Below are 25,656 nucleotides of genomic sequence, written 5' to 3' on the forward strand. Positions count from 1 at the left end.
TCCTCAAACGCATTTTTTATATACATTGAACAAAACAAAACAAAAAAAAAAAGACGGAACAAAAACAAGACTGTGTTTGCTACGCGCTGTCAAAAAACGGAAGATACATATAGGAATGTGGGGGGGGGGGGGGGGGGGCCGGTCGGGAGAAGGTGGGTGGAGTAGAAGTAATCCCACAACTGAAATTTGCGTCCTTTGCGGTCCGAGAGAGGGAGAGAGGGAGTGCTAGCGTGTTTTGCAGCTCACGGAGGAAGAAGGGAAGTTTTTTGTCCGTGTCCGTGCGTGTGTTGAAAATTTTCAGTTGTTTGTTTTGGTTTTGTGTTTTTGGTTTTGAATTTTGACAAACCTCTCCAATCCACTACTCGCGATCGTAGTAGTTCTCTCTTCCCCCCGCTGTGCGTGACACGTATGGTTTGGGTATGATAAAAAGCGTATGTTTTGGATCGCCCTCACGCTCCCACAGGTTTTCCCGGTTACCCCCGAGCAGGGAAGTTGAAGTAAGACAAGAGGAACCAGCAACAGTAGGACTGTTTGTTTCCCGCTAGCAGCGCGTCTTAAAACTTCAAAAGCAAAGCGCCGAATAGAGAGAGAGGGAAAAGGAAGATGGAGGTGGTGAGACGAATTTTCATACAACCAGCCCCCATTACATAGTAATACACACAAAAATGCATATGTGGTGAAACCAAAATAGCGTCAGAGTGGGCGCGCGTGCTGTGCAAGTGCTTGCCAGCTTCGACCAAGTAGTGGCTGGGCGAGCCACCGGCTCACAGAGCGTTTCCAATTACCGATCAAACGATACTGCCTACCGATAGAGAGCTCTCAGCTTCCGGTTAAAAAAGCAAAAACAAAAAGAAAAGTGTGATGAATGTGGGACGGGAATATTCTAACCACCTGTTTTTTGTTTTGTTTTACTCTAAATTTCGATTCGTGTGGCTAGCACGCAAAAAGAAGGAGAGAATATACCTTATCGTAAATGTGTTTAGGAAACCAAAACGGAACAAAAGACGGATTTAAAACGCAAAGGAAAAAAAGAAACAACTCACACCAAGCAAGAAGATTCTAATTGCATTCGCGCTCGCTCGTTCTCGAAAATCGAAATCTTATACGAAAAAAAGTATATAGCGAAAAAAAAAGGTGGAAAAGAATCTTACAGGAAACAATTAGAAAAAGGCCGTCGACGCCGCTCTCCTCCACGCCCGTTATAAAATCGCCTGCGTGGGTGATGGCGTATTTCGTGCTTTTTTTTTTCTTCTTTACTTACTAATCCCGCTGTTGGTGAGGCCAAAAGAGAACAGATTGACGTGCGTGACAAGTGGTAAATTGTATTAGAGAGCTGAGGGGCGGTTTAAAATGTAGGAGCTGTGTAACGTGGTAAAAGGTAACTATTTTCCATCATATTTTTGTCCATACATTTTGAAAAAATGTAATCTTAATAAGTGTGTGTGTGTGAGAGAGAGGTAAAACATAGAGGGAAACAGTATAGCGAAGAGCACACCACAACGATCGGTTCGTCAAACCCACAATCAAAAGCTCCATCGGGAGTGAAGCTCTCTCTTCCGCTCGCATCTTCCACCACGACGAGATATACCTATGTGTCAAAGGGTTTTGCATTTATTTCACATGCCCTCTGTCTCTGTTTTCTCTGCATCGAGCGTGGAGACAGCGGATCTGTATGTTACCATTTCTTTTTTTTTTTATTAAACACGAAACGGAAGAAAAAATCGCATACAACGCGTCGGGAGAGGATCCTCCTTGAAAGTGATAATGGCTAAAAATGCCTGCGTGATGGAACTATATGGAGTGAAGGCGGAGAGGGCGGGCGAGAAAGGAGAAAGTATTTTTGAAACCATTTTCCACATCACTATTTATCCGGTACAATTTTTTTTTTTGCCCATCCTACCCAAACAGTTGGGAGAGAGGGAACGCGTGTGAACTGTGACCGAAGATGCAATGTATTTTTGTTTAGTTTATTGTCGATTTTTGTTTTATTTTTTTATTTTTTATGTTAAGATATGTTTTCTTTGATTGCTTCGTAACTCGTGGAGGTGCTTTTGTGCTTCAAACCAAATCTCATTTTTGCAGTATTTTTTAGTTTATTGAGTTGCAGCTACCAGTTTTGTTTTATATTTTTGGTTTAAATTTTGGTTTTTTGGGCTTTACGGCTGGTTCTAGTTGTTGTACATCAGGACAGGACTTGAGAACAAACGCTCCCGCTCTCGCTCTCTTTCTCTCTCTATCACACACTTTTGTGTGTATTGTGAACGATTTAGTATTTTGTTTTTCAGTGTATGAGATTTTTCGGTAACAATTTGGTTAATTTTGTTTGCGCTGATATGCGATCCACACATGCGAACCTGGGTGTAGTGGCACAGACAAGAGCGGGAAGGAAAAAGCCGTAAACATACAGAGCGTGTTATAAAAACAGCAGAGGATGAAGAAAAACGCGCGCAGAAGAATTTCAGCAGGTCAATTTCTCCGCTAGGCACCGTGCAAAACCAGTTACGCCTATGATTTCCCCTCAATTAAACAACTCCTGTGTGAAAGCGGAAGGAGCGTGCAAGACACACACACACGCACACCGCGATGGAATGTTTCTTTCTTGTACATGCGTTTATATTTCGGTCCCCAGTAAAAAAAAACTCCAACCAACAACCAACAGCACACCCCCAACGTACCCGAGGATCGTTCTTGTTTCACTTGTTTTTTTTTTTCGTTTTCCCCATTGTGCGAAATTAAGTACTGCGAAAAGAAGAAGGGCGCCTTAATGTTTAGGCAAATAGCAAAGGAGTAGGCTGAAAAGCAACCCCCCGCGCGAGGGACAACGGTTCGCATTTTCATCGGAAAAAAGGAAGCGAAAAGCACACGCAAATCCCTGGCCCTTGAAACGAAGTGTATCTGTGTTTTTTAAACGCTGAGATTGAAGAACAAGAGAAAAAAAAACACGAGAAAGACTAATAATGAGACGATGAGACGAGAAAATCAATCCTATTTCAGAGAGAAGGAGGAGAAGGGGGTGTGTATGAATTTTTACCGCTACCGCTAACGCAACTATCAACTACTACATCTACTATGAAGAAATAAATATTCTATAAAATATACAAAACGTGAGCAAACACAACCACAAGCAAAACACAACGAAAACGAGCGCACAGTGTCGTCTTTTTTTGTTTCTCTGTTGCAGCAACGCTTATGGAAGGAAATTGGTTTATCATTTTAATTGCCAATTTGGGCACTGTGGCTGAGCGTGAGACGGTGGTTCAGTGGGCAGACCGATGTCACCGTTTCCAGCAAGGACGGAACGGGTTCGATATCGAATCTCCTTGCTTCTTCTCCAAGGTACTTCGAGGAGAAATTTTATTTCGGGATTATTGATTGATGTTCTCGGATGCGTGTGGGTGTCCAGTTTTTCGAACAAGAAAGCTACACAAGGTGACGATCGGTCACCGATGCACGTAATTCAGTATCGATTTCAGGGATAATCATGAGCAAAATATTATCTTCTCCCATCCATGTCCAACTCGTCACCACAAACACAAACCTCCATCACCTCTTCTCTTTCTTCCTCCACTGACATATTTTTTCCCCAAATTCACACATTTAACGGTCTACTTCTCCGCACCATATTAATCAAATTCTCATATTCAAAGCATCGTTACGCCCAAGATTAAATGATTTAGTTAATGTTTCGAGCAAAACAAAAAAGATCGACTCCCTATTTTTATCCCGCCACTGTGTGTGTGTGTGTGGCATTTGGCTACGAACAGTTCGGATTATACATGGCTTTACCTTACCGTTCGCTGCTCACCTTTCTTTACATGGTGCGCTCTCACATTAGCCACCCCTTTTACAACACCCCGTTTATTATTAACGATTGATATTAATAGATCGAACGAGAAAAAAAAACCGAAGTGGCAGGGAGGGCAAGGGTGCGCAACAGGGCACAAAACGGTGTCCCACCAGCTGCCTGTATGATGATACACATCCTTGCGTTTCGCTTCCAACACCACAGCACGATGTGTGGCATCGGGTCACGGTACAGATATGGAGCGACACATAGAGAGATAAATATATATACACGCTCCGGGCACATAATTAAAAAGTCTCCTTTGAATCCCTACCTCCTCCTCCTCCTCCCCAACATTCTCCCCTTAGACCAATTTCATGCCAACCCCCGGGGGAGTGGTCGGCTTCAGCCAATTGAGTTTTCATGGTTAGAGCGCAGCCCCTACGGTGGTCCGAAAACAGTGTTGTTTGACCATGTAATCCAGCTAGATTGAAACCACTTACCCTTAACCAGCCTCCGGAGTCCCGCCCTTTTCTCTCCAGCGGACAGAGGTCTAGTGCAGAGATGTCAAACTCTGGTGGTCTTTAAGATCTTGAACTTTGCAGATTTCTCCACTAATTGTCAGATCGTGCATTGTCCTCAACCAGCAATCAACCAGCATACTTGGGTGACCATAATAGCAATTTTGTAAGAAAGAGAGATCGAAAAGCAAACAAAATTGCTTTACCAACCGGAATCAAAAGGCTCGGACACTTTTTTTAGAAGATGGTTTTTGGGAAAGGATCAGGCCGCAACTACACCAAGCGAAGTTTCCTCGGTCACATTAACCTCCTATAATAGTATAACAGTTCAGCTGCCATATCAGTGACGGCTGCAATCTTGCTTGCAATTCCGCAGAGATACCCACCACCAGCATATCTGCGTTTCATTGAATCACATTTCATTGCTGTACTGGATTGTCAACTGGATGCCGCATCTTCAGGTCGAATCTTTAGGCATGGTTGAACATGGGCAGCACGAAGCTAACTAGATAGAATACAGGTGAGCTTATGGCTCTGATTTTGGACTCCATAATGAATGGGCATTTCTTTGAAGTTTGGTAGGAGTAACGGAGCTACTAAAGACTTGTATAACATCTTTAAATGAAGCTTTAGGTCTCCGTCCAAAGTCACCCGGAGTCGATCGGTGTTGGTCGGAGTCAACAGGACTTGTGATTAGACATTTTCTTGTGTTTTTTTTCTCTCTCACTTTGCGCGTGCACTTTGTATACAGACCTTTGTTTTGAAGGTCAAGCTCGGACGACACCGACGACTCCGTACGATTCTGAACGACTCCGGACGACTCAGTATGACGCCGACTAGACTCCGACTTGACGTGACTCCCAATTACTCCGGATGACCCCGACTTCAGTATGACTCTGGACGATTCAGTATGACTCCGACTTCAGTATGACACTGGACGACTCAGTATGACGCCGACTTGACTCCGACTTGACTTGACTCCGACTTGACTTGACTCCCAATTACTCCGGATGACCCCGACTTCAGTATGACTCCGGACAACTCAGTATGATTTCGACTTGACTTGACTCCCAATGACTCCGGATGTCTCCGACTTCAAACAGCTCCGGAATGACTCCGGACTACTCTGGATGACTCCGATCGATTCCAGCCGACTCAGAACGACTTCGGATAACGCTGGGCTACCTTCTGGAATTGGTTCCAAAATTATTGGAGTCGGATCGGAGTCAACTCCGGATTTTTACCAACTGTATCCATCACTATTATGGACCTTGTACAGCATCAATAATAATACCAGGCTCAAAAATATTGATCATCAAAATGACATCAACCTGTAATAATCTTCTATTGTGCAAGGAATAACCAGTAATTGTGTCAGTTGTTGCCAATATGTTTGCGTACTAATTCTTGTTAGTTTGTCACAAAACTGTCAAAATTTTGTAAATATCAGATGATGCCTATGCCATTTTGAACATAATCTGCTCCAGACGTCCTTCAGTAATCGTTCGTTGCTTAAATCAAATAAAATATATTTAACATTACAGTTGATTGCTGTCGTAACGTAACTGGAGCTGAGAAAAAAATCCGCACCCGTCTTTTGTGTCATATAAAATCATTTAAACAACTAGAGCGCGGCGTTTGACATCGCTGGTCTAGTGAAAGTAATCGACTGTTGCACAACGTCCGAGCGCGCGCGAGCATGGTGAAAGCGTTGCCGCTTCCTGGAAGCAATCAGAAACGGCTTCTGCTGTGGAGCGGTGCAGGAAGCATCCAGCAAGGTAGGAAGCAGCTTACCTTGGAAACTGGAGCCGATCCGTGCCTCGGTCTCGGGTTTGTGAGTTTGAGCTGGAATGGAAGCCGGAGGCCAGAGATGTTGGAGCTGTTTCTGGGGCGCGTTTTGGAGCTGGGATTGGGTTTTGGATGAGATTGCACACTCCTCCAGCTCCTGCAACAACAACTCCAGGTGCGTCTATCGCTAAGGGGAGAGGGGGGGGGGGGCGGAGGAGGGGTTCAATCAATTATAAGCTGGGACAGTCGTCGCCGCCCGTGTCTGGGGGTCATCCACGCACCTCCGAGAAGCCTCCGAGGACCCTCAAGGTACGAAAGTTGGCGGGAGAGAGAGAGAACGAGAGCGAGAGAGAGAGAAAGATAGAGAGCGAGAGAGATAAGAAGAATAGCAAACCGAATCTCACATCACCGATACACACACACACACACGTGGGTCATGGTGGGTCCACAATCCGTCAAACGCACACCGACCGCTACAAACGGCCTTGTTAACGGGGATACCCCTGTCCGACCAAAACCAAACCCCACCCCCACCCCGAACCTCCCACTGCCACCCCACACTGTGTCTTGGTCAGTTTGTGTGTGTGTGTGTGTGTGTGTGTGTGTGTGTGTTTATGTTTTCCCGTGTGTTTGCCGTGGGTTCTATTTTCCAGTGCCGTGTCACCCTGTAACCTCCCTGCTTCAAAGGGAGTGGGGGGGGGGGGGGGGGGGGGGGGGTTTGGGAGCATGTGGTTTTTTTGTATTTAATTTTTTTTTGTATCGGCTAGGGTAGGGGAAGCTCCACAATAGCAACGGAAAAGCGAAGACGAAAAAGAAGAAGAAAAACACACACACACACACACAAAGCAACCAGCTCTCCAACAAAACGCGGGCCTGTGTGTTTGTGTGTGTGTGTGTGTGTGTGAGAGAGAGAAGGAGAGGGTTTTTTTATTGCTCCCTTCTCTCCCAACACCCTCCCCCCCCCCTCCCTCCCCCCATCCCCCCATTTTGCGTTATGTTTGGAAGGTTTGTGGCCGCGGTCTGCGCAGACGCCGCGTTTTCGGTCCGCTCTAGGGCGGGAGGAGGGGAAGAAGCGTGGGTGGAAAAAAGGGGAGGGTCGGGTGGGTTAGGTTTCGGTACACACGGTGGCGGCCGAAGAAGCAACAAATTTTCCATCCGTTCCATTCGAGCTCGTCGACGTGACTGTGCTTGACTTGTGGTTGCCGTGTGTGTGTGCGTGTGCGTGTGCGTGCCGTGTGACAACCCACAACGCACAGCGGAGCAAATTTTTTGTTTGGTGCGGGTCCTTTCCTCGCTCCCCCCCCCACCCCCGTTCCTCGCGTAAGGAAAGAAAGACAGTCCGAATCCGAGGGAGATCGCGCGGCGGCCGGGAAAATCGGGCAAATCGAATCGAGCACCCCAAGGGTAGCGCCGTGCAGCTCCAGAGCAGTGTCACAGCGTGTGTGTGTGGTTGTGTGTGTATGTGTGTGCATGTTCATTTTTTCAAACACACGCACGGGGCACGCACGAACGCGAGAGTCAGCAGCGTCTACCAAATCCAGCCGCAGTTAGCAGTCATCGCAGCAGCAGCAGCAGCAGCAGCAGCAGTAGCACCATCATCACCACCAACCAACAAAACAAAAAAAAAACAACAACGACACCACGGAGCGGTAATGGAATCGAATTTCAATTTGCAATCAATCAGATCGGGCGCGAGCGCGTCCGGGTGGGACGGGCTGGGGGCTCGGCGGCCGACCCCTACACCTGTGCCCAGCAGGGGTCTCGTGGCAGGTCTTCCCGTCCGCTAAAGCAAAGAAGGGAGTTCGAGCGTCTACCTGTGTGTGTGTGTGCGTGCGTGTGTGTGTGAGGTTAGAATATTGACAAAAAAAAAACAGTGGGGGATAGTCGACAGTGTCCCCAAAAACACGGATGCCCCTTCAAATTCGTTGGTGCCCCGTTGGAAACCCTCTCGCGCCGCTCGATCTCGAAAAAGTGGCCGTCGCGCGTCTTGCGAAGTTATGCGAAGCGACTCTACACGCGTGTGTGTGTGTATGTATGTGTGTGTGTGTGCCACAGTGCTGGTTACCATTACCGATGTACGTTGAGCAAGGACCTCGTCCGTCCGTACCATCGGTAGTGGGAGTTCCTCTGGTTAGCCCAAAATGGGGGAAAGCCTTAAGGGAGAAAGCCTCCCAAAATGGAGGAGGAGTGAAGGGGGAGGGGGGGGGGGGTAGAATTTACACCAATAAGCTCAAATTGGGGGAAATGGTGTGACACGGACACGGAGCGTCAGATCGAGAGCACACCGAGATACTTCATCATTCAACCGGTTCCGGCAGAGCGACACAACGAAGAACCAAAAGGGGCGAGACTGGGACCCATTGGGGGGGGCTCTCCTTATAGCCAACTGAAGAAGTGACAATGTGTGTGTGTGTGTGTGTGTGTGTGTGTGAAGCAAGAACAGAAGACAAGCAGACACCGAAACAGGGACACCATTGCATACTCAAACGCAATCAAACCAGAAACGATACACAAATCAAAGTAAACCAGGTGCCTCTCTCTCTCTCTCTCTCGCTATGCCCACCTGTGCAGCGAGTCCGTGTGTATGTGTGCTATATCGGGAAAAAAAAATCAGTTTAATCGACGGTGGAGTTGCTGTCGAGAAGCATCTAAAGCGCCCCTCCAGAAGATGTAAATTCCCGCAAACTACTACCGACGTCCTTCGCGATGTCCTCCCCAGATGTCTCGCCCCCCCCCCCCCCCCCCTCCCAGATCGCCAAGCCAAGGCTCGCGAGGTCTAGTGTGTCCGATTACGCACGCACACCTTACACATCGCTGCCGAAGGACCAGAAACCACCGCACACACAGAGGGCGCTGGGAAATGGAGGCGCCTGGCCTTCGGTGTGTGTGTGTGCTGACTGAAGGTTCTGAAGGTGGAAAAGCTGCTGCCCCTTCCTGCTCCTATCTTTTCTTTCCTTCCTTTTGGGGGTGTGGGGGGGGGGGGGGTGAGGGTGGGGGACAGCAACGGGGGCAACCTTTAACCCAGTAACGAAGGGCGAAGCGTAAACCGAGCTCGGACCATAATCGGACCCAAATTGGGTTGAAGGGATGAAGGGGCGTGAGGAGGGGTTGCGGGGTGAGGTTGGAAGGCCTGGGTTCGAGCCCGCCCAGTGCCCTCCCATTTGACCTAAAACAGCGGCCGAAGGTTAATGGCGCTCTGGCTGGGTTTTGTTTTTTTTTTGTTTTTTGTTTTTTTTTTGGGTGCGTGTATCGACACTCGACATTAGACGACGAACTCTCTTCGGGGAGCCTTTTTTTTTTGGTTGGTTGGTTTGCTTCCTCCTCCCCCAAACCGCTCGGCCGTTTCGTTTTAATTAATTCTAATCTTGCTACCTTCATCACACAGCAAACGCGTCGCCGTGGCCGGTAAACCGATTTGCTGCTGCCGCTCCGTCACACTGCTGTTTTCTGCAAGGAGGGGGGCGGGGACAGGGGGTTAGGGGAAGGAAATAATCAACGATTAAGAACAGCCCAACTAACAACATTAGGAGAGTGACATTGAAGCCATCACAAAGAGGAGATTGAAGAGAGAGAGAGAGAGAGAGAGAGAGAGAGAGAGAGAGAGCGAGAGAGAGAGAGAGAGAGAGAGAACGCTGAAGATGTTTGAAAAGGGAAATTGAGCCACACTTCAGTGCACGGAAAAGTGGAAAAATTTTCCAAAACAGCAAACGATAAAGGCGCTCGAAAGGGAGAGAGAGAGAGAGAAAGAGAGAGAAAGAGAGAGAGAAGAGGGAAAAGTGCGCTTTTTGCATCCACCATAACGTGACAGAAAACGGTGGAAAATTGAGATCCCCTTGCCTTCCACTGTCCTAGACCCCCCCCCCACCGCACCTCTCCCACTTTCTTCAGGGTTAGATACAAAAGAAAGGATAACACTCGCTTGCGCCCGTGTGAGTGTGTGTGTGTGTGTGTGTGTTGTTTGTGCACCTAGGCACCTGGGCAAAACTCCCTCCCCCCCACCTCCCTTCCTCCCACGCTCCCTACCCGCTGGTGGGTGGTAAACGCGCAGGGCAGCAGCAGCGTGACAGCTGTCAGAGGGCGGCCGTTCCGCGCAAACGCATATCGGTGTGTTTGGTTTTTGAGGGGGGGAGGGGGGGGTGAGTTGGGTGGTTAGAAGATGGATTTTTGGACCAGAAGATACCCCCACCATACACACACACACATACCCACACACGTGCTGGAGACACACATCAAAGTGTGTCGTCCGGCACGCTCGGGAGTGAAAACAGTGACGTCCTTTCATCAAATCTCCGTCATCCCCCACCCAGGCCCTCTCGTACAAGCTTTTCGATCAAAGTGATGAAAGTGGGGGGGGGGGGGAGCGGCCGGGAGGGCGAGTCACTTCATCTCACTCCCATGCTCCATTGCTGGGCCGTTCAAACGAGAACGTTGTGCTTTTGAACTCATTATGCCCTTGGAGCAGCTGCTTTGAAGCGACCGAGCTGCAAAAAACAGCTGCCTTGGTATACAACAAGCCTGTCACACACACACACACACACCAGGTAGTTGAACTGCCTGAACACCCTCCCGCATGACCAAGGACCGTACATTAGCTCGTCCAGTGAGGATGATTTTGTGCGATGGCGCGCTTGCTGCGCTGTCGCCCCATTAAGATGCTTCGGCGCTGATTAAGAGTGTCGCTAGGAGTGGGCGCCACCCACATACGCTTCATTGCGGGCGTGAGAGCGTACTTGTTACCAAGTTATGCCACTGCATTAACGACCACTGGCTGCTGTGGTATGGTGAAGTGTTTCTTCATCCCGTTACGTAACGATGCGCCCCTCCACCCTGACAGTAGCAGCAGCAGCAGCATCCGCGCGTCACGGACACTCACGCGGGCCTGTCTCAAGCATTGTACCAGTGTGCAAGGAATGTAAACAGCGTCGGTCAACGCTTTTCAGAGCATTCACAAAAAAAAGAGAGAGAGAGAGAGAGAGAGAGAGAGAGAGAGAGAGAGAGAGAATGAGAGCAGCAGGTCCGGTACACTAGCGAAGCGCTTCACTAGCAAAAGCAAAACCCGATTGCTAGCAACGACAACCATTAATTGATGCACACTTATAAATCCGTCTGTACTGTGTGAGTGTGTTGTGTCATCCCGCGTTTGTAGTGTTTTGTGTGCTCTTGTTCTGTGTGTGTGTGTGCCGTCACTGGAGCGGGGAGCTTTAGTGGACCGAGCAAAGTGTACTTCTGAACTACAATCAAAGCAACAGATTGGCGTTGTTTCGTATTCATATACATGCACTCCCTGCGCTTCGAGCGTGCTGTGCCCGTGTAAAGCAAGGTAGCACACACACACACACACACATACAACTACACAATTTCATGCAGATTGCTGTGCATGCCTATGTCAAGTGCGAACGAGTCCTACCGGGACGAAAGCGTCACTCGAAGCTCGATCAGATAAACGGAGCAGTAAGAGTGAGCGGCGACGCGACGGCCCGTGCAGTGTGGACGGTTTCTTTTTCCCTTCTTCTAAAAAGGCGCTCTGATTTTCAGGTTCTACGCGGCATTAGCGTTACGTAAGCGAACCACTTCGCTTGCACTACTGCTGCTCTCTGGAAAGGAAGCGTTCCGTGCAGTGGGGGTTTTTTTTTTTGTTTTGTTTGGGGATTGGAAGAAGCTGTGCGGTGTGCTCTGTTGCACACCGATTTGCCCGCGCCGCAAATAGATTAGTTGCTTTGGCTGATTGTGTTTGCGGTTGCGGTGAGTGTCTCGCTCTGGATAGGGAGCAGTTCTCGGCGGCTGCCGAAGTCCATTATGCATGCGGATGGTGGGAAATTACGGCGTGTTACTTCGTCGTCGTCGTCTCGGGACGGTAGTTGCGAGTGTTGAGGGCGGGTAGGCTGCATTTGTAAGGTTTTCTAGGATCTTCAGTTTCCCCGAACCATCAGCGTTTGCACTGAGAGTTCTTGATGCAGGTGATAGAGCTTTGTGGCCGCAGGGTGTATTCCAGGGCTTTCTAGGATCTTTTCAACATTGCTAGAAATCTATTTCGCATCATGAACTCTTCGCGGAATTCATCAATATCGTATACACAGTCATTTCCAGTTCAAGATTTCCAATAGCAGATCCGATCGAAACGGTGGTTAGAGCTTTGGGGGCGTTGAAGACAAGGCTCTTTCAATTTCTCGGATCATTCAATTTCCACAAAGAACTCTTCATAGAAGTCCGTGAAATCTTGTGTCTAGCCAATCCCAAAACCAAAATTTTTGATTGCAAATCTGTCTTGGCTGGTTTGAGATTTTATATCGTGGAGTTTCAAATTCTAGGATCCTCAACATTATGGGACATCTAGTATGCACAGTCTTCTCCAATTCAAGACTCTCAACTGAGACCTTTCAATTCGACCGTTGTAACTTTGAGGTCGTGGCATTAATTTCAAGGTTCTCTATGGCCGTCAGCATTCTTGATAGTTATCTCGAATTCAATATTTCATATTGTATATATTGTAAATCTCAAGCAGTTCCCCTTGCAAGTTGTTCAAGATCTCGCTTGAATGGTTTAAGTTTGAGATCCTGGAGTATTTTTCATGTTTTTTTATGATCTTCAACTTCTTAGACCATGCATGTTCCACGAAGAGCTCTTCATGCAATTCATCGATATAATAATGTACACAGTCATCTCCAGGTCAGGTCGTGGAGTTAATTTTCAGACATTCTAGGATGTTACATTTCCCAGAATATCTTAATTCCATAGATAATTCTTCTTGAAATACATCAATGTTTTCTTCATAGTCTTTTAGAAAAGCAGATATTACATGAGCAAGATGGTCTCTTTCCAGGATCTGGCTACCAACAATTATTTTCAAAGAACCTCACTCAGTGATGTATGGAAATAGCAATTAGTAGCTACTCCGAATCTCTACTATTGGATTTCTAGTTTGTCGCTTTGTGACAGCAAGATCCCGACATTCAACTCCCACTAATGACACTCTTTCGTTTTTACTTCCCATTCCAGCACTCTTCCAGCTAGTTCTCGCCATCGCTTCGAGCTACCAGTGGGCACCTGTCTCCTGGATGGAGCAGAACCGTAAACCGGCCCGTCGCTCTGGTGTGGACGCGTGTGGTACAGTGAGCGTGCGAACCTGCTGCCCGAGCAGCAACGTAGACGGACCCGGCCCGGTACAGTGCGCCACCACCGTGCGCATCTCGACAGCGTCGCTCCGCAACTAAACGCTCGCACCCGTTCTCCCCAGCTCCTCCTTTCCCTACCCCTAGACGAAAAAAAAAACACCCACCGTGCGCCCACTGCCGGTCACCATTTTCGGCGCGAAGCGAAACGAAACGTTGGACGGTGCGAAGGCGAAGAAACCAGCCGACGACGACGACGACGACGACGACGGCGGCGACGGTGGCGACAGTGACGACGGTCCCGGCGAGGAGGAAGAAGAGGGCGAAGTGAGGGACGAGGTCGGGCAGGACGAGTCGAAGCAGCTGCTGCGGCACGCGGCCGGCAGTGCGCTAGCGCCGCACCCCGCAGTCCCGCACGCCCCCCGCTCGTCGTCGTCGTCCAACGCTACGCGTGACGGGCCCGGCCGGAAAGCGACTGCCAGACTGTTCCGCTGCTGTTTGCCGTGCCGCGGCGACGGAGGCGGAGGTGGAAGTGGAGGAGGAGGAGGAGGAGGAGGACGAGGGGCCAGTGCCCGGAGCAGCGGTAGTGGGGCGAGCGGCGAAACGCTAAAGGACACTGAGAAGGGCGCCCTAAGAAGCGGTACCGGCCGGGGCCGAGACCGGGGCGACGGCGTCGGCCGAGGAGAAAGAGGACGAAGAGGAGGAGGAGGAGGAAGTGTTGAGGAGTCGATTGGTTGTGGTAGCGGTACCGGCAGGGCGGACGGCACACCGGAAAGCGCCGCCGGTGTCGGTGACAGCGGCGGCGGCGTCGGCGGCACCAACACTCCTGGTGACGCGGTGGCGATGGCAACGGTTGTGTCGGGCGACGGGAAGCAGACAACTGGTAGCCTGACCACCACCACCACCACCACCACTACCACCATTCTGACCGGTAATGGGCGGCCGCGGAACAGCACACGGGGCGTGCTGCAAGCTTCCCTGGCCAAGCAGGAGGAAGACGACGACGAGGAAGCGGACACGGACACGGAGATGCAGGGGCAGCAGGACGACAGTGACGCTGGTGTCCCACCGAGGGAGATGGTCGGCCCCGAGCCGGGCACGGTCCAGCCGCAGCACCCGTACGCCATCGGGCTGCTTGCGGGCGGGGCCGGGCTGATGGGTGGGTCGGGCCGCCCCGGGGCCCATCAGCGGCCGGCCGGCCGGCATCGGGGCACCTCGGCCCAGCAGCATCCGCAGTTGCTGCCCCACATACGGGAGGAGCGAAAGCGCAACGGCAGCGCGGATGCGACCGTGCGGCGGGAGGCAGACGACGAAGCCGACACGAGCGGCTCCATGATGGAGGAGGAGGAGGAGGAGGAGGACGAAGAAGAGGAAGAGGCAAGGGCGGGGGAGAGTTTGGAAGTCGGCCGGAAGGAGGCGGCGGACGAGGAGGAGCGGGACGACGACGAGCAGGAGGAAATCGACGACGGCTACAGTGCGGATGAGGACGATTCGGCGCGGCGGGTCCTCGCCGTCCCACTCATACCGACGGTAGCCGGCGCGGGCAAGTACCAGCAGGCTGGCAAACCTCAGCAACAACTCCCACCGCCCCATCCCAAATATCATCGGAACCGGCGCCATACGCTGGCGAACGTGCGGTAAGTACCTGCGCTGTGGGTCATGCCGCCACGGGATGTTTAGAAGTCTTTTCGGGAGAAGATATTGGGAAGGAGACTTTGGAGATAGGACCTTGAGGAGAAGGCATGCGGGTCTAGGAAGACATTGATGAGAAGACCTTGCGTGAAAACAACATTGGGGAGAAGATGCAAAGGAGAAGATTTTGGAGAGAAGACATTGAGTAGAAGACCTTGAGGAGAAGACCTTGATGAGAAGACATTGGAGACAATATTTTGGGAAGAGTACATTGGGGAGCAGATACAGAGGAGAAGATATTGGAGAGAAGACATTGGAGTAAAGACTTTGGGGAGAAGACATTGGGGATAAGACCTTGAGGAGAAGACCTTGAGTATAATACATTGGAAAGAAGATGCAGAGGAAAATACATTGGAGAGAAAGCAATTAGAAGACGACATTGGGGAACAGACGCTGAGGAGAAGACATTGAGCAGCAGATATTGGAGAGAAGACTTTGAAGAGGAGCTATTGAGGAAACTTTGAAGTCTGGCGGAGAACGATGCCAATGGCGGAAGTACGCCGTTTTTGGAGTTGAGCTCGTTTGGACAGCGTGAAACTCCCATCCCGAACAGTGTGAAACCTCACCAAAGCACCCAATCACCCAAGCCAGTATTTAGCCTGTAAAAGTTGATTAGTCGACTATAATTTTGCCTGCTCCAACAATTCGATGAAACCCTTCCGCTCTCCCCTCCCCCACTCCGCCCTTCTGTTGTTTTGGACGCCTTTGTGATGCGCACCTCCAACACACCGCCTTGTGTGTGTGTGTGTGTTCGGCCGGATCTTGCTGGTGCTCAGATTGTTGTTTTGTCGAAGCGTGAGAAGAAGTGCTCTGGGGAGAGCACCCCGCCGCCGACGGTTTAGGTAATGCCGAATCCGCAGCGTGTGCCCTGCGAGCGCGCGCACTTGATGCGCTTCATGTAATCGGATTCGCGTGATTCGCCGACAAAAGGGCAGAGCCGTCGCTCGAAAAAGCAAGCAGGCGAGCGGGGACGGCCCGTAACGGTGGTGGATCTTCCGCCCTGGACCTAGTTAATGATGTTGCCCCGCACTCGCTACCGGCTCTGTGTTCTCTCCTCGTGTGTGGGTGTGTGTGTGTGTTCGGAGAGCATAGAATGGCATTCATTTGCGCCGGGGAATTTAATTGGCGGGTTTGTGAGTACGCCGCTCGCGATGTAACGCGCGATGTGAAGGTAAACACAAACAGCCAACAGGAGGGAGGGTGGGGAGGGGGATTTGGTTGTTGCTTTAAGTTAAGTGCTGGTCGTCGTCGTCATCTACCCTACTGATGATGCTCTGAAATAAAATTCAACATCTTCAATATCTCCAATGTCTCCAAAATCTAAATTCTTCAATATCTTGAATATCTCAACACTTCAACATCTCCAATATCTTCATGATCAGACATACTTAACGTCTTGAACATCTTCGAGAAAGCAAAACAAACTCCCTCTGAAATTCACCCAGTTCCTCCCCCAGACTGTGGTCTGTGAGACTTCGCGTCCCGCACAATAGCGGGCCTGGGAGACTGCCGAACGCGGGGGTGCACCAGTTTCGGCACCGCTGGTGACGTCGCGTGGGAACTGTTCCGGCGAGCCGCCGCACTGTTTGTGTGCCGGTGTGCTTGCGCATTTCAATGCCCCATTGCGCGCGTAGCCTATATGATCATCATTAGCCGGGCCGGGACCCCATCCAACGGGTTGTAACGGGCAATCGCAAACAACTCCGCTTGTGCACTGATTTCAGCCTGATTTCGTAAGGGGGGTGGAAACGGGGTGAAAACGGAACGGAAACTGACACGCGCAGCGGAGAAAAGCCGCCCATTTGCTCGCCCAAGGGGAGGGGGTGTTGAGTGTATTGAGGTCTACTATTGATTGGTTTTCGCGATCTTTTGTTTGTTCCTGAGCTGGGAGGGTCGCTCTCTCTCTCTCACTCTCTCAACATGCACAGATGCGCTAGTAGAGGGACGCAGATGCGCGAATACAGCCAGCGTTGGATGCACTTTTTTCGTCTTCCTGCCTGCCTCTCGCTCTATCTCTCTCTCTCTCCCTCGTGCGCGCTTTTTTCAATTGAACACTTGAGATTCGTGATTGGAGCACACGGCGGCGGAGGGCAGCATAGGACGGCGGATGATTGCGTATTTGTTCTATACGTGATTTAGGGACTGTCGGCCGTGCTCCTCCTTCCTCCTTCTGCTCGGGCTTTTGATAGTCGGGCAGCGCGCAAAACAAGCGGGTTCCCGCCAGTGGCACCGGTTCGCGCGGGATGCACTGGTTCGTCCCTTGGGTAGTCAGCGAGACGTCGTTCGCCCGAGAGCAGCAGCAAAACACACACGCTCCACACACTCCCAGGGGCAGGGGCAGGGGCAGGGACCATTTTTTTGTTTTGCGTGTGTGTGTGTGCGTGTATGTGTGTTACGGGTGACAGTTTTCCACGAATTTTCCGAACCGTTTTACTGAATTTTCGAATTTCCTATTTTTGGAGACTGAGAGTGAACACGTGTATGTGTGTGTGTGTGTCGGTGAAGGTGCCCAGAGAAATGTCTGGGAGGTGAAATCACACCCGTCCGTCCCTGGCTGGAGGGGCCACAGCGGCGCCACCCAGGTGCGACACTGAGCAGAGCACGGCGGCAAAGCGTGTGTGCCTCGGGCGCGCGAAAAGGGGGTGACCAGCACACGTTTCGCGGTGCTGATGTGTTGGTCACCGTGACGACCAGCATGTGATCAAGCCTGCCATTCGCTTGCCATCCTCTTTGCCACACTCTGCCCCGGCGCGCTAGTGAGTGTTTGTGTGCGCAAGTTGGCCGGTGAAAATAGACACAAACCAATTCCAGAGAAACCGCGGACCTTGGCCCTGGTGGGAGTGGGAGGGAAGCGTCTTGGAGGGCCTCGGGGAAGGTGTTTGGTACATACCAACACCATAGCCGGTCCGAATCTGTCCCGCACACACCACCAAAGACCCGTTTGGCCCGAAGAGGCCATTCAGGAACAGAGCGGGTACACCACGGTCCAAAATCAACTCCCCGTGACAGAGTGTCGCGAGAATTGGCCCGTGAACGGTACAACCAGCGCACTCGTGTCAGTGCATATACATGTGTTTGTGAGTGTATCTGTGTGTGTTTGTGACTGTGTGATATCCTGCTAGGGGATCCTGGAACGCGATCGTGTAGCCTAGTCAGAACAAAAAATACAGAACCAGTCTCGGGACTGCAGTCTGAGAGCAGTACCCCCAAGGACTGCCTGCACATCGGAGGTGCGCCGTACATGTCATCGCATCATGTTTCGCAACAAGTACTTCTTCAGTAGTAGCGGTGGTGGAGCCGGCGGTACAGGCAGTGGCAGCGGCGGCAACAAGCGCAGAGGCTCCACGGCACTGCCCCACTGGTAGGTAGTACCTTGTGTTCGAGTGATCGCGTTCCTACACTTCCATGCTCTGGAGTAGCGCCGAAGAATGCAGAGTCGATGCAGTACCCGACCCGACAATCAAATCCCATCACACCGTCATGATCAAACCTCGGCCCCGCACTGTCAACGTCATCTCCGCTCAAACTCCGCGTCGCTCCTCTGCTGCTGCTGCTGCTCCATAAGAGCAGCCTTCCCCTAATAATATCCGATGACTCCACCGGCGCTCGCCAGCTACCTGCCGCTCGATGTCGTTGTACTAAGCGCGGCTAAAGACAGACAGGGGGCGTCTGTGGACGGGGTCTATATGGGACGCCGCCGGGTTTTGAGTTGTGACAGCAGGCTGCAAACGAATGGAATACCCCCCTCCCCTTCCCTAGTTGGAATGTGCTCCCGAAGAGGGGAAGGGGGGGGGGGGGGGTTTTTGAAGCAAGATTGGCGCGTGCTAGAGCGTACGGCCGCCATACACGCCCGTTCGTCACTCGTCTCAAGCGTCTGCTTTCTCCCACTGGGGCTTTTTTTCCGCGGGAAGATGTCTTGCTTAGGGGAGGAAGTGAGGGAGCAAGAGAGATAGAGAGAAAGAGCAGGAGCGAAAGGGAAAGACAGGGAGAGCACACGGGCACACATCACAGTTGGTGCTGAATGGTGGCCGAATTTTTCTAAATATAGTTGACCACGGATGCTGGCGGCACCGATCGTCCCGAACGACTTCACACATACACACACACATCTACAGGGAGTGTGTGTGTGTGTGTGCGTGTATGGTGTGAGATCGAGCGCTGCCCAGCAAACGGCGAGCGGGAAGCGCACTATCGATGGACAAAAACTGACGCCACCGTGGCAGGATGGGGGTGAGATGGTGGTGGTAGTACATCTACTATTCACACCGACTAGATGTGCGCGCTCTACAGCGGAACACACCGCACAATGGTTTCCGAACAGAGCAATGGGGGGACATTTACGGTTTGGGTTTCTTTTTAATTATTTCATGATGATCTTTCGTCATGTGCTTGCTGTACTGGACATCCAGAGATGGTATCACTTGTAACAGTACTTCATAATGAAAAGTGTAGTAAAATGTTTATGTGTGTATGGAATGAGATGTTCGGTAGGAATCAATTTCATTGCTCAATTATCATTTATCAAACAAAAGAGATAGAAACAGCGTGGAAAAACGGATCCTTATTTAAATGCTAAATAGGACAGCTAGGATCAGCTGAAATGTTTGATAAATATTGACATCATATTGGATTAAAATAACTTGCTATGTTTCAAACAGGACAGGAGATTGTAAGAAACAAAAACGTACTAGAAATTATTTGACTTGTCTCTGGAGATTTTGTTTGGTTTGGAAACAATCACTCCCTCAGTAGCTGTCACTACTTTGTCGACCCGTAAATGTTGGCTTTTTGGTACCACTTGAATTGCTGCAAAACACAGGTTCAATTAGCACTTTATTACCCGTTTGTTCGTGTTTCCCCGAAGGGGGCCAAGCAGGCCAATTTTATATACATTTTTGATAGCCATCGTCCCGCAGGGAAGTTTAATTGAATGTAAATAAACTATAAAGTGAAAAAATATTAATTTTGATCGCTTTATGGACTGTTCGCCTATTGCTTTCTCGTATTATCGAGAATTAAACCACGAGAACACGACAGTTTTATATTGCATATATACGGTTTCGATTATAACAAGATGTTTTAATCATGCAGGGCTAATAAATCCCATGCAAAACACGTGGGTTGACATATTGTGAATATTGTTTTTTTTTTCATCTCGTTGCAATATTTTATGATAATATGTCATACATTATAGAAGAAATTAATATTGAAAATCAGTAGGCTGTGCGAAAGTTTTTATGCAAAAAGAAATCCAGCTAGCAATCACCATATCTCCTACTAACCAATCGATGAAAAATGGCGAAAAATGTAATTCATTTGGAATATACACTAAGCAAATTCCCGTGGTACTGTCGTCAACTCGAACGACTCAATAACATGCCCGTCATGGGTTCAAGCCCAGAATGGATTAACTATCCGGCTACGTGGTAGTGAATTAAGTCTCGAAAGCCTGTATAGGCCGGCATGTCCGCGTAGGACGTTACGCCAAATAGAAGACGACTAAGCAAATTATTTTAATTGCTTTATAAATGATGAGATACTCAATTTTCTCCGTTAATGTCCGCCCTGAGACTATCGTGCACGGCCTGGTGCAAGAGCAAAATAAAACACACAGCCACACACAGAGCATCCACCGAGCATCGTCCGATCCCATCCCGTCACACGGCTCCATTCATGTTCGGATTTAGATCGCAAAACCATTCTTGCAGTGTGTGCGCCTGTTGCGCGCGCGCCAGAAAGAGAGCTCTTTGTATGCGCGCGTGTGTGTGTGTGTGTACGGCCAATATCATCCCTGCTGCTGCTCGCTCGCTCCTCGGCTGGCCGTGTTTTTTTTTGTGTGTGTTGTGTGTGTGCTGTGTCTCGAGGGAGACAAACAAACAGCAGCAGGACCAACAAAACAGCCGTGCAGTGGCCGTTGCGTGAAGTGGTGCAAATCGTGCCTTCCACTTGAAGCAAAAACAAATCCTTAGTGCGTTTAGTGTGTGTGTGTGTGTTGTGAAACAGCTGCTGGTGGCTGTGTGGTTCGTTTGGAGCTCGCACACCCGGAAGGACACACCGGCAATGGAACCGAGCGCACCGGAGCAGCAGCAGCAGCAGCAGCAGCGGGCTACGACGGCTGTGGGCTACGGCCAGCGCACGAAAGATTCGGCCACGTTCGAGTACCGAACCGTGCGGATACAGCAAAACTGCCAACAGCAGGTCATCTACTCCAGCAGCAGCAGCAGCAGCAGCAGCACCAGTGCCTCCTCCTCGTCAACCGTTCACCGATCAACCCGGGCGGGCGAGTCGGCGCTGGGCAGCAGTGCGGCCGCGTCCCGACTGATGCTGACGATGGGCCGCCCGAACCACCAGCTTCCCCCGGGCCTGTCCCTGTTCGGCTGTGCCGGCGGGGCCAACTACCAGCGCTGCAAGCTGTGAGAATGCTAGCCGTAGCGAGAGTGTGGAATGCGTAATTAGAAGTTTAGTGGTGGGAGAGGGGTATCGGGGAGCTAGGTTCCAATTTTTCGATGAAAGTTTTGTATCGAGTGCGCGCCTCGCGCACAATGTGATTTTTTTAACCCTCCAACCCCCCCCCCCACCCCCCCACTTGTGGGTGGGGATGGTTGGAGGGAGGAGGTGCAGCCCTATCTTTTCCAAAACGCGTTACGCGCGCGTAATTGATTCAATTCATTAGGCGCGCGCGCACCCACACACACACACACCCGCGGGAAGCTGTGGGAGGTTTACAAGAAGCAACTCTTCGTCTTCCCCTGCGCAACATGGGAACTTTTGAGGGGCGGAGGGTGCAGCAAATCGGCCCAGAGATTGTTTCATTGTGTTGCGGCTGCCCATCTGCCCCGTTGCGTTGCGGGTCTTTAATGAGCTGCTCCGCCCCCCTCTCCGTACCGCTCCCCCTTCCTCCTCGACCACCCCCAACTCCTCTCGCGGCAGTGCGCGGGACCACGGTCACGGTAGTCCCGGGGCGGACATCGGGGCTTAATATTATTGTAGCGTGATATTTAAAAATCTAAACGAAATTGAATCTCAAATCTAATTTGAATTAAATTTACTTAAATTTGGCTAGTTGCTTGGTTTGCATACAAAATTGCTCTAAAACTGCAGGCATAAGTTAGCGCTTTTTGCTCGCTTACCTATTTCGCTGGCAATTTATATATGTATTTGTTAAAATTGTTAACGTTGATAAGGTACAAATAAGCCTATCGGTGCATTACAATTTCTCGGAACTTTCAGTTCAATTAAAACTTCTTTTTTTCCATGAACACACCAAAAATGTCAAAAGTAGTGTTTGGTTTTCCAATCATTTTCAGACGTACAAAATTATTATTTTCTTCAAACAGTTATCAATAGATCCTTACCATCATTGAACGGCTTTAGAAGGCGATTAGAAGGCATTCAAGGCTTTATTCGCCTGAGAAGGCGAATAATGATTTCAATCGAAAGTTTCACGATTGGAATTGAACGAAAAAAGATAGCTTACCGCCATCCTAACTTGTTTATGTATCGGTTTTGCCTCCCTGCGAATGTTGCTGCCAAATAGAGCAGTGACAACGTATTGGATTCCGAACAATGGAAGCTTAAGTTCAACTCTTCCTTTTTTAGTATGCAAACTTTTTCTCTGTCTTTGCATTTAGTGCTATTCAAATTAATAGTTTCATGGTATAAGTACTATGAATAAAATGTATTGAAGAAGTAAAATATTAAAAAAAAAAACAAGAAACTTGTTGAAGAAACAAGCAATAATAATTTCACAAAAGTATCAGGGCTTAAAGCAAGAGCATACGGAACACACAAATCGTGCAATCGCATCTCGCACACACATCCCTGGGAAACACTACAACAGTGCAGTGTTGAAGACGATTGTAACGGTTGTCTTTTGGCGATTTGCAAATTCAAATGTCAATGAAATTGAATGCAAAGTGAAAAAAGAAATATTTCATTAAAATACATCAAAGGCATTTAATTATTACTAAATGCACTCATAATTCGCACTACAGTTTGCCGGCGATTAGAAGGCATTCAATGGAAGCTTGCTCCATTGGTAGGGATGGCAATGTGAAGTATAGAAAATAAAAAAAAATCCCAACAGCAGGACAAAACTGTACTGTAAGAAAACAAAAGTGCAGTGGCGCCCTCTGGATGTACTATTCAAAGGGATAACAGTAGAGAAACGACACACGGAACGGAAAACTGAAATCAGCAATTCTGTCCGCCCACAGCAATGAGCGGGAACCACTGTGCCGGGGGGGTTGTGTCATCCGCCGCGCAACAGTTTCGCGTCATTCCACGCTGTGATAGTGATGCCGCACAGTGGCCCCAGTGATTACCCCGGACCGATTGCCCGTAGCCAAATGCTCCTCCCAGCAGGAGGAGTAGCGAGGGAGGGAGGGAGGCAAAGGGGGACCAGGACACTGGCACAGTCACAGCGATGTTAACGTCACCCTCGCTGACGCTCGCTTCGTTTGGCGCTCGTCCCAAACGAGCTGTTGCCACATTCTAGCTTCTAGCTAGAAGTTTAGCGAGCGAGCGAGCGAGCGAGCGGTGGAATTTGTTGCGGTGTAATCTCTCACAACACGCAGATGTTTTTGGGTGGTTTGTTTTTAGCGCGCTGCTGATCGATGCGAAACAGCTGCCGAAGACCCCTGTGCAACCGCTGCAAAAAGATCGTTCGGTTTTCGGATGGTTTCGATCGCAGTGACGCATGGATTCCAGCGCTTTTGTACAGACACCTTATGAGCATTTCTTTCTGTCTTTCTTTTCTCTCTCTCACACACACACACACACACACACACACAAACACTCTCTTTGCAGCTTCATGGACAATGCGGAAGGATCCGGCAGTGGTCCACCGAGCGGGGTCATGAGCGTCGTCGGTGGGTATACGAGCCGCCGATCGCCCCTGCTGCTCCCGTCGGGCGACGGGGGACCGGGTGGCCCGGGCGCGCTGCTGTCGGCCGCCCTGCCCCAGCGCCGCGAGTCCTTCCTGTACCGGTCCGATTCCGACTTTGAGATCTCGCCGAAGGTGTCGTCCGTGTCGCTGCTGGCGGCGCGCTGCAGCGCCAACAACAGTGGCTCCGGCACGTCCACCTCGAACGTGGCGAGCACCGGCAGCGGCACCACGCTGACCTCGGGCGGTGGCGGGGTAACCGGCGGAGGCAGCCGGGACGGTGCGTTCCACTGGAAGGAGACGAGCACGCTGGAGGAACCGGCGGTACTGTCGTCGATCGCGTCGTCACCGTCCAGCAGCGCGACGACCGTGGTCGGGGCCGCCTCCTCCACCGTGGTGACGTCCTCCACGTCCGAGCGGACCACGTAAGTAGGCCGGAGCGCGCCCGGAGTGGTGTGGTGTCGACCGTACGCTTTAACGTTGTACCTTCCCTTTCCCCTCTTCCCCACACAGTATGATGAGCGGTTCCGGTGGCGGTGGGTCGAGCGGCCACCATGACGATCTGATCGTGACGCCGTTCGCCCAGATACTGGCCAGCCTGCGCACGGTACGGTCGAACCTGTACGCACTGTCGTCCGCCCTGCCGGAGGAGAGCGAGCTGGCGACGAGACGATCCTCGGCCGGTGCGGAAAGTGCCGAAACCGATCCGGGCAGGTAAGGCGAGGGCAGCATGCGGAGGAAGCTGTTGGATCAAAGCTTGAAATGTGGTTTCTTCTTTCCCCGGCAGTGCTGCTGGCGATGACAGTCAGCCGGACAAGGACGGCGATCTGCGCCAGCTGACCACGGAAACGATCGACGAGCTCGAGTGGTGCCTGGAGCAGCTGGAAACGGTGCAGACGCACCGTAGCGTCTCGGACATGGCGTCGCTGAAGGTACAGTCTCACAAAGAGTACCCCTTTTTAGAGGGTTTTTCGCGTAGCAAACCAGTAACATTAGTGTTCCGGATACATTTGTTTGGTGCCGATGTGAAATCAGGATCAAGATCGGGATTACATTGATTATTTGTTAAAAAAAATGATTTTTTGAACGTTAGGCTGAGCTTTTATCAATGCCATGTCCTGCCAATCTTGCTACCACTTGGAAGAGTTTCTTATGGCTACATGTTGGTGTGCAAGGGGAAATGTCTAACTGCAGAATAACAAATTGTTCTTAGATAAAATCCTGATTACAGAAAGTTCAAACAAGCTTACACAAATTAGTGGATCAGCGAAAATCATCAAAACAAATAACTATTGGCTATTGTTAGTCCGATGCCGACTCCAAAATGCGAACCAATAGTTCCGGAGTCGTAGTTGGAGTCACCCGAAGTCGTCCGGAGTCATCCAGAGTCATCCGGAGTCGTCCGGAGTCACCCGGATTCGCCCAGAGTCACCCAGAGCAACCCGAAGTCGTTTGGAATTGGATCAGCCAGGAGTCATTTGGGCTCGTTCGGAGTCTTTTGGGCTCGTCCGAAGTCGTCTGGAATCTCCTGGAGTCGTTTGAAGTTATACTCCGGACAAGTTCGAACGACTATGATCTACTCTGGACGACTCCGGATGACCACGGACGACGCCAACTCCGAACTACTTCAACTTCGGACAACTCCTGGAGACTCCGGACGACTTCGAACATTTCCAACTTTCAAATAATGCTGGACTAGGACCTACCTTCCGGAGTCGGTGCTGAAATTTTCCGGAGACAGTTCCGGAGTTTTGCCAACTTTGCCTACTGACATACTGCATGATACAAATCACCTCCTCAATAGTGAACGTCCCAGTTTTGAAGGGGTTGAAAATGTCTCCAGTTTTCAAACAAAACAAACGGAGGTGATATGTTGAA

The 25,656-nt window shown here is 50.4% G+C and overlaps 1 protein-coding gene across 4 annotated transcripts in view; it reads left to right on the top strand.

Annotated features, from left to right (window-relative positions):
- Window positions 1-7,237: 7,237 nt before the first annotated feature.
- The window catches only part of LOC1272025 (cAMP-specific 3',5'-cyclic phosphodiesterase), a 25,501-nt gene continuing 7,082 nt past the window's right edge, over window positions 7,238-25,656 (top strand). Inside the window, exons 1-5 of one of the 4 annotated variants that reach the window (XM_061645149.1) lie at window positions 7,238-7,742; window positions 13,090-14,839; window positions 23,703-24,203; window positions 24,292-24,492; window positions 24,566-24,710. In XM_061645149.1, coding sequence (XP_061501133.1) covers window positions 14,046-14,839; window positions 23,703-24,203; window positions 24,292-24,492; window positions 24,566-24,710 — 1,641 coding nt within the window. In that variant the 5' untranslated portion in view covers window positions 7,238-7,742; window positions 13,090-14,045. Of the gene's footprint in view, window positions 7,743-10,498; window positions 11,414-13,089; window positions 14,840-17,119; window positions 18,256-18,723; window positions 21,308-23,702; window positions 24,204-24,291; window positions 24,493-24,565; window positions 24,711-25,656 lie in introns of those variants that run through there. The other 3 variants (XM_061645147.1, XM_061645167.1, XM_003436898.2) reach the window with 3 other exon arrangements.

This window comes from Anopheles gambiae, chromosome X (assembly GCF_943734735.2).
Source record: "Anopheles gambiae chromosome X, idAnoGambNW_F1_1, whole genome shotgun sequence".
Lineage (NCBI taxonomy): Eukaryota > Metazoa > Arthropoda > Insecta > Diptera > Culicidae > Anopheles > Anopheles gambiae.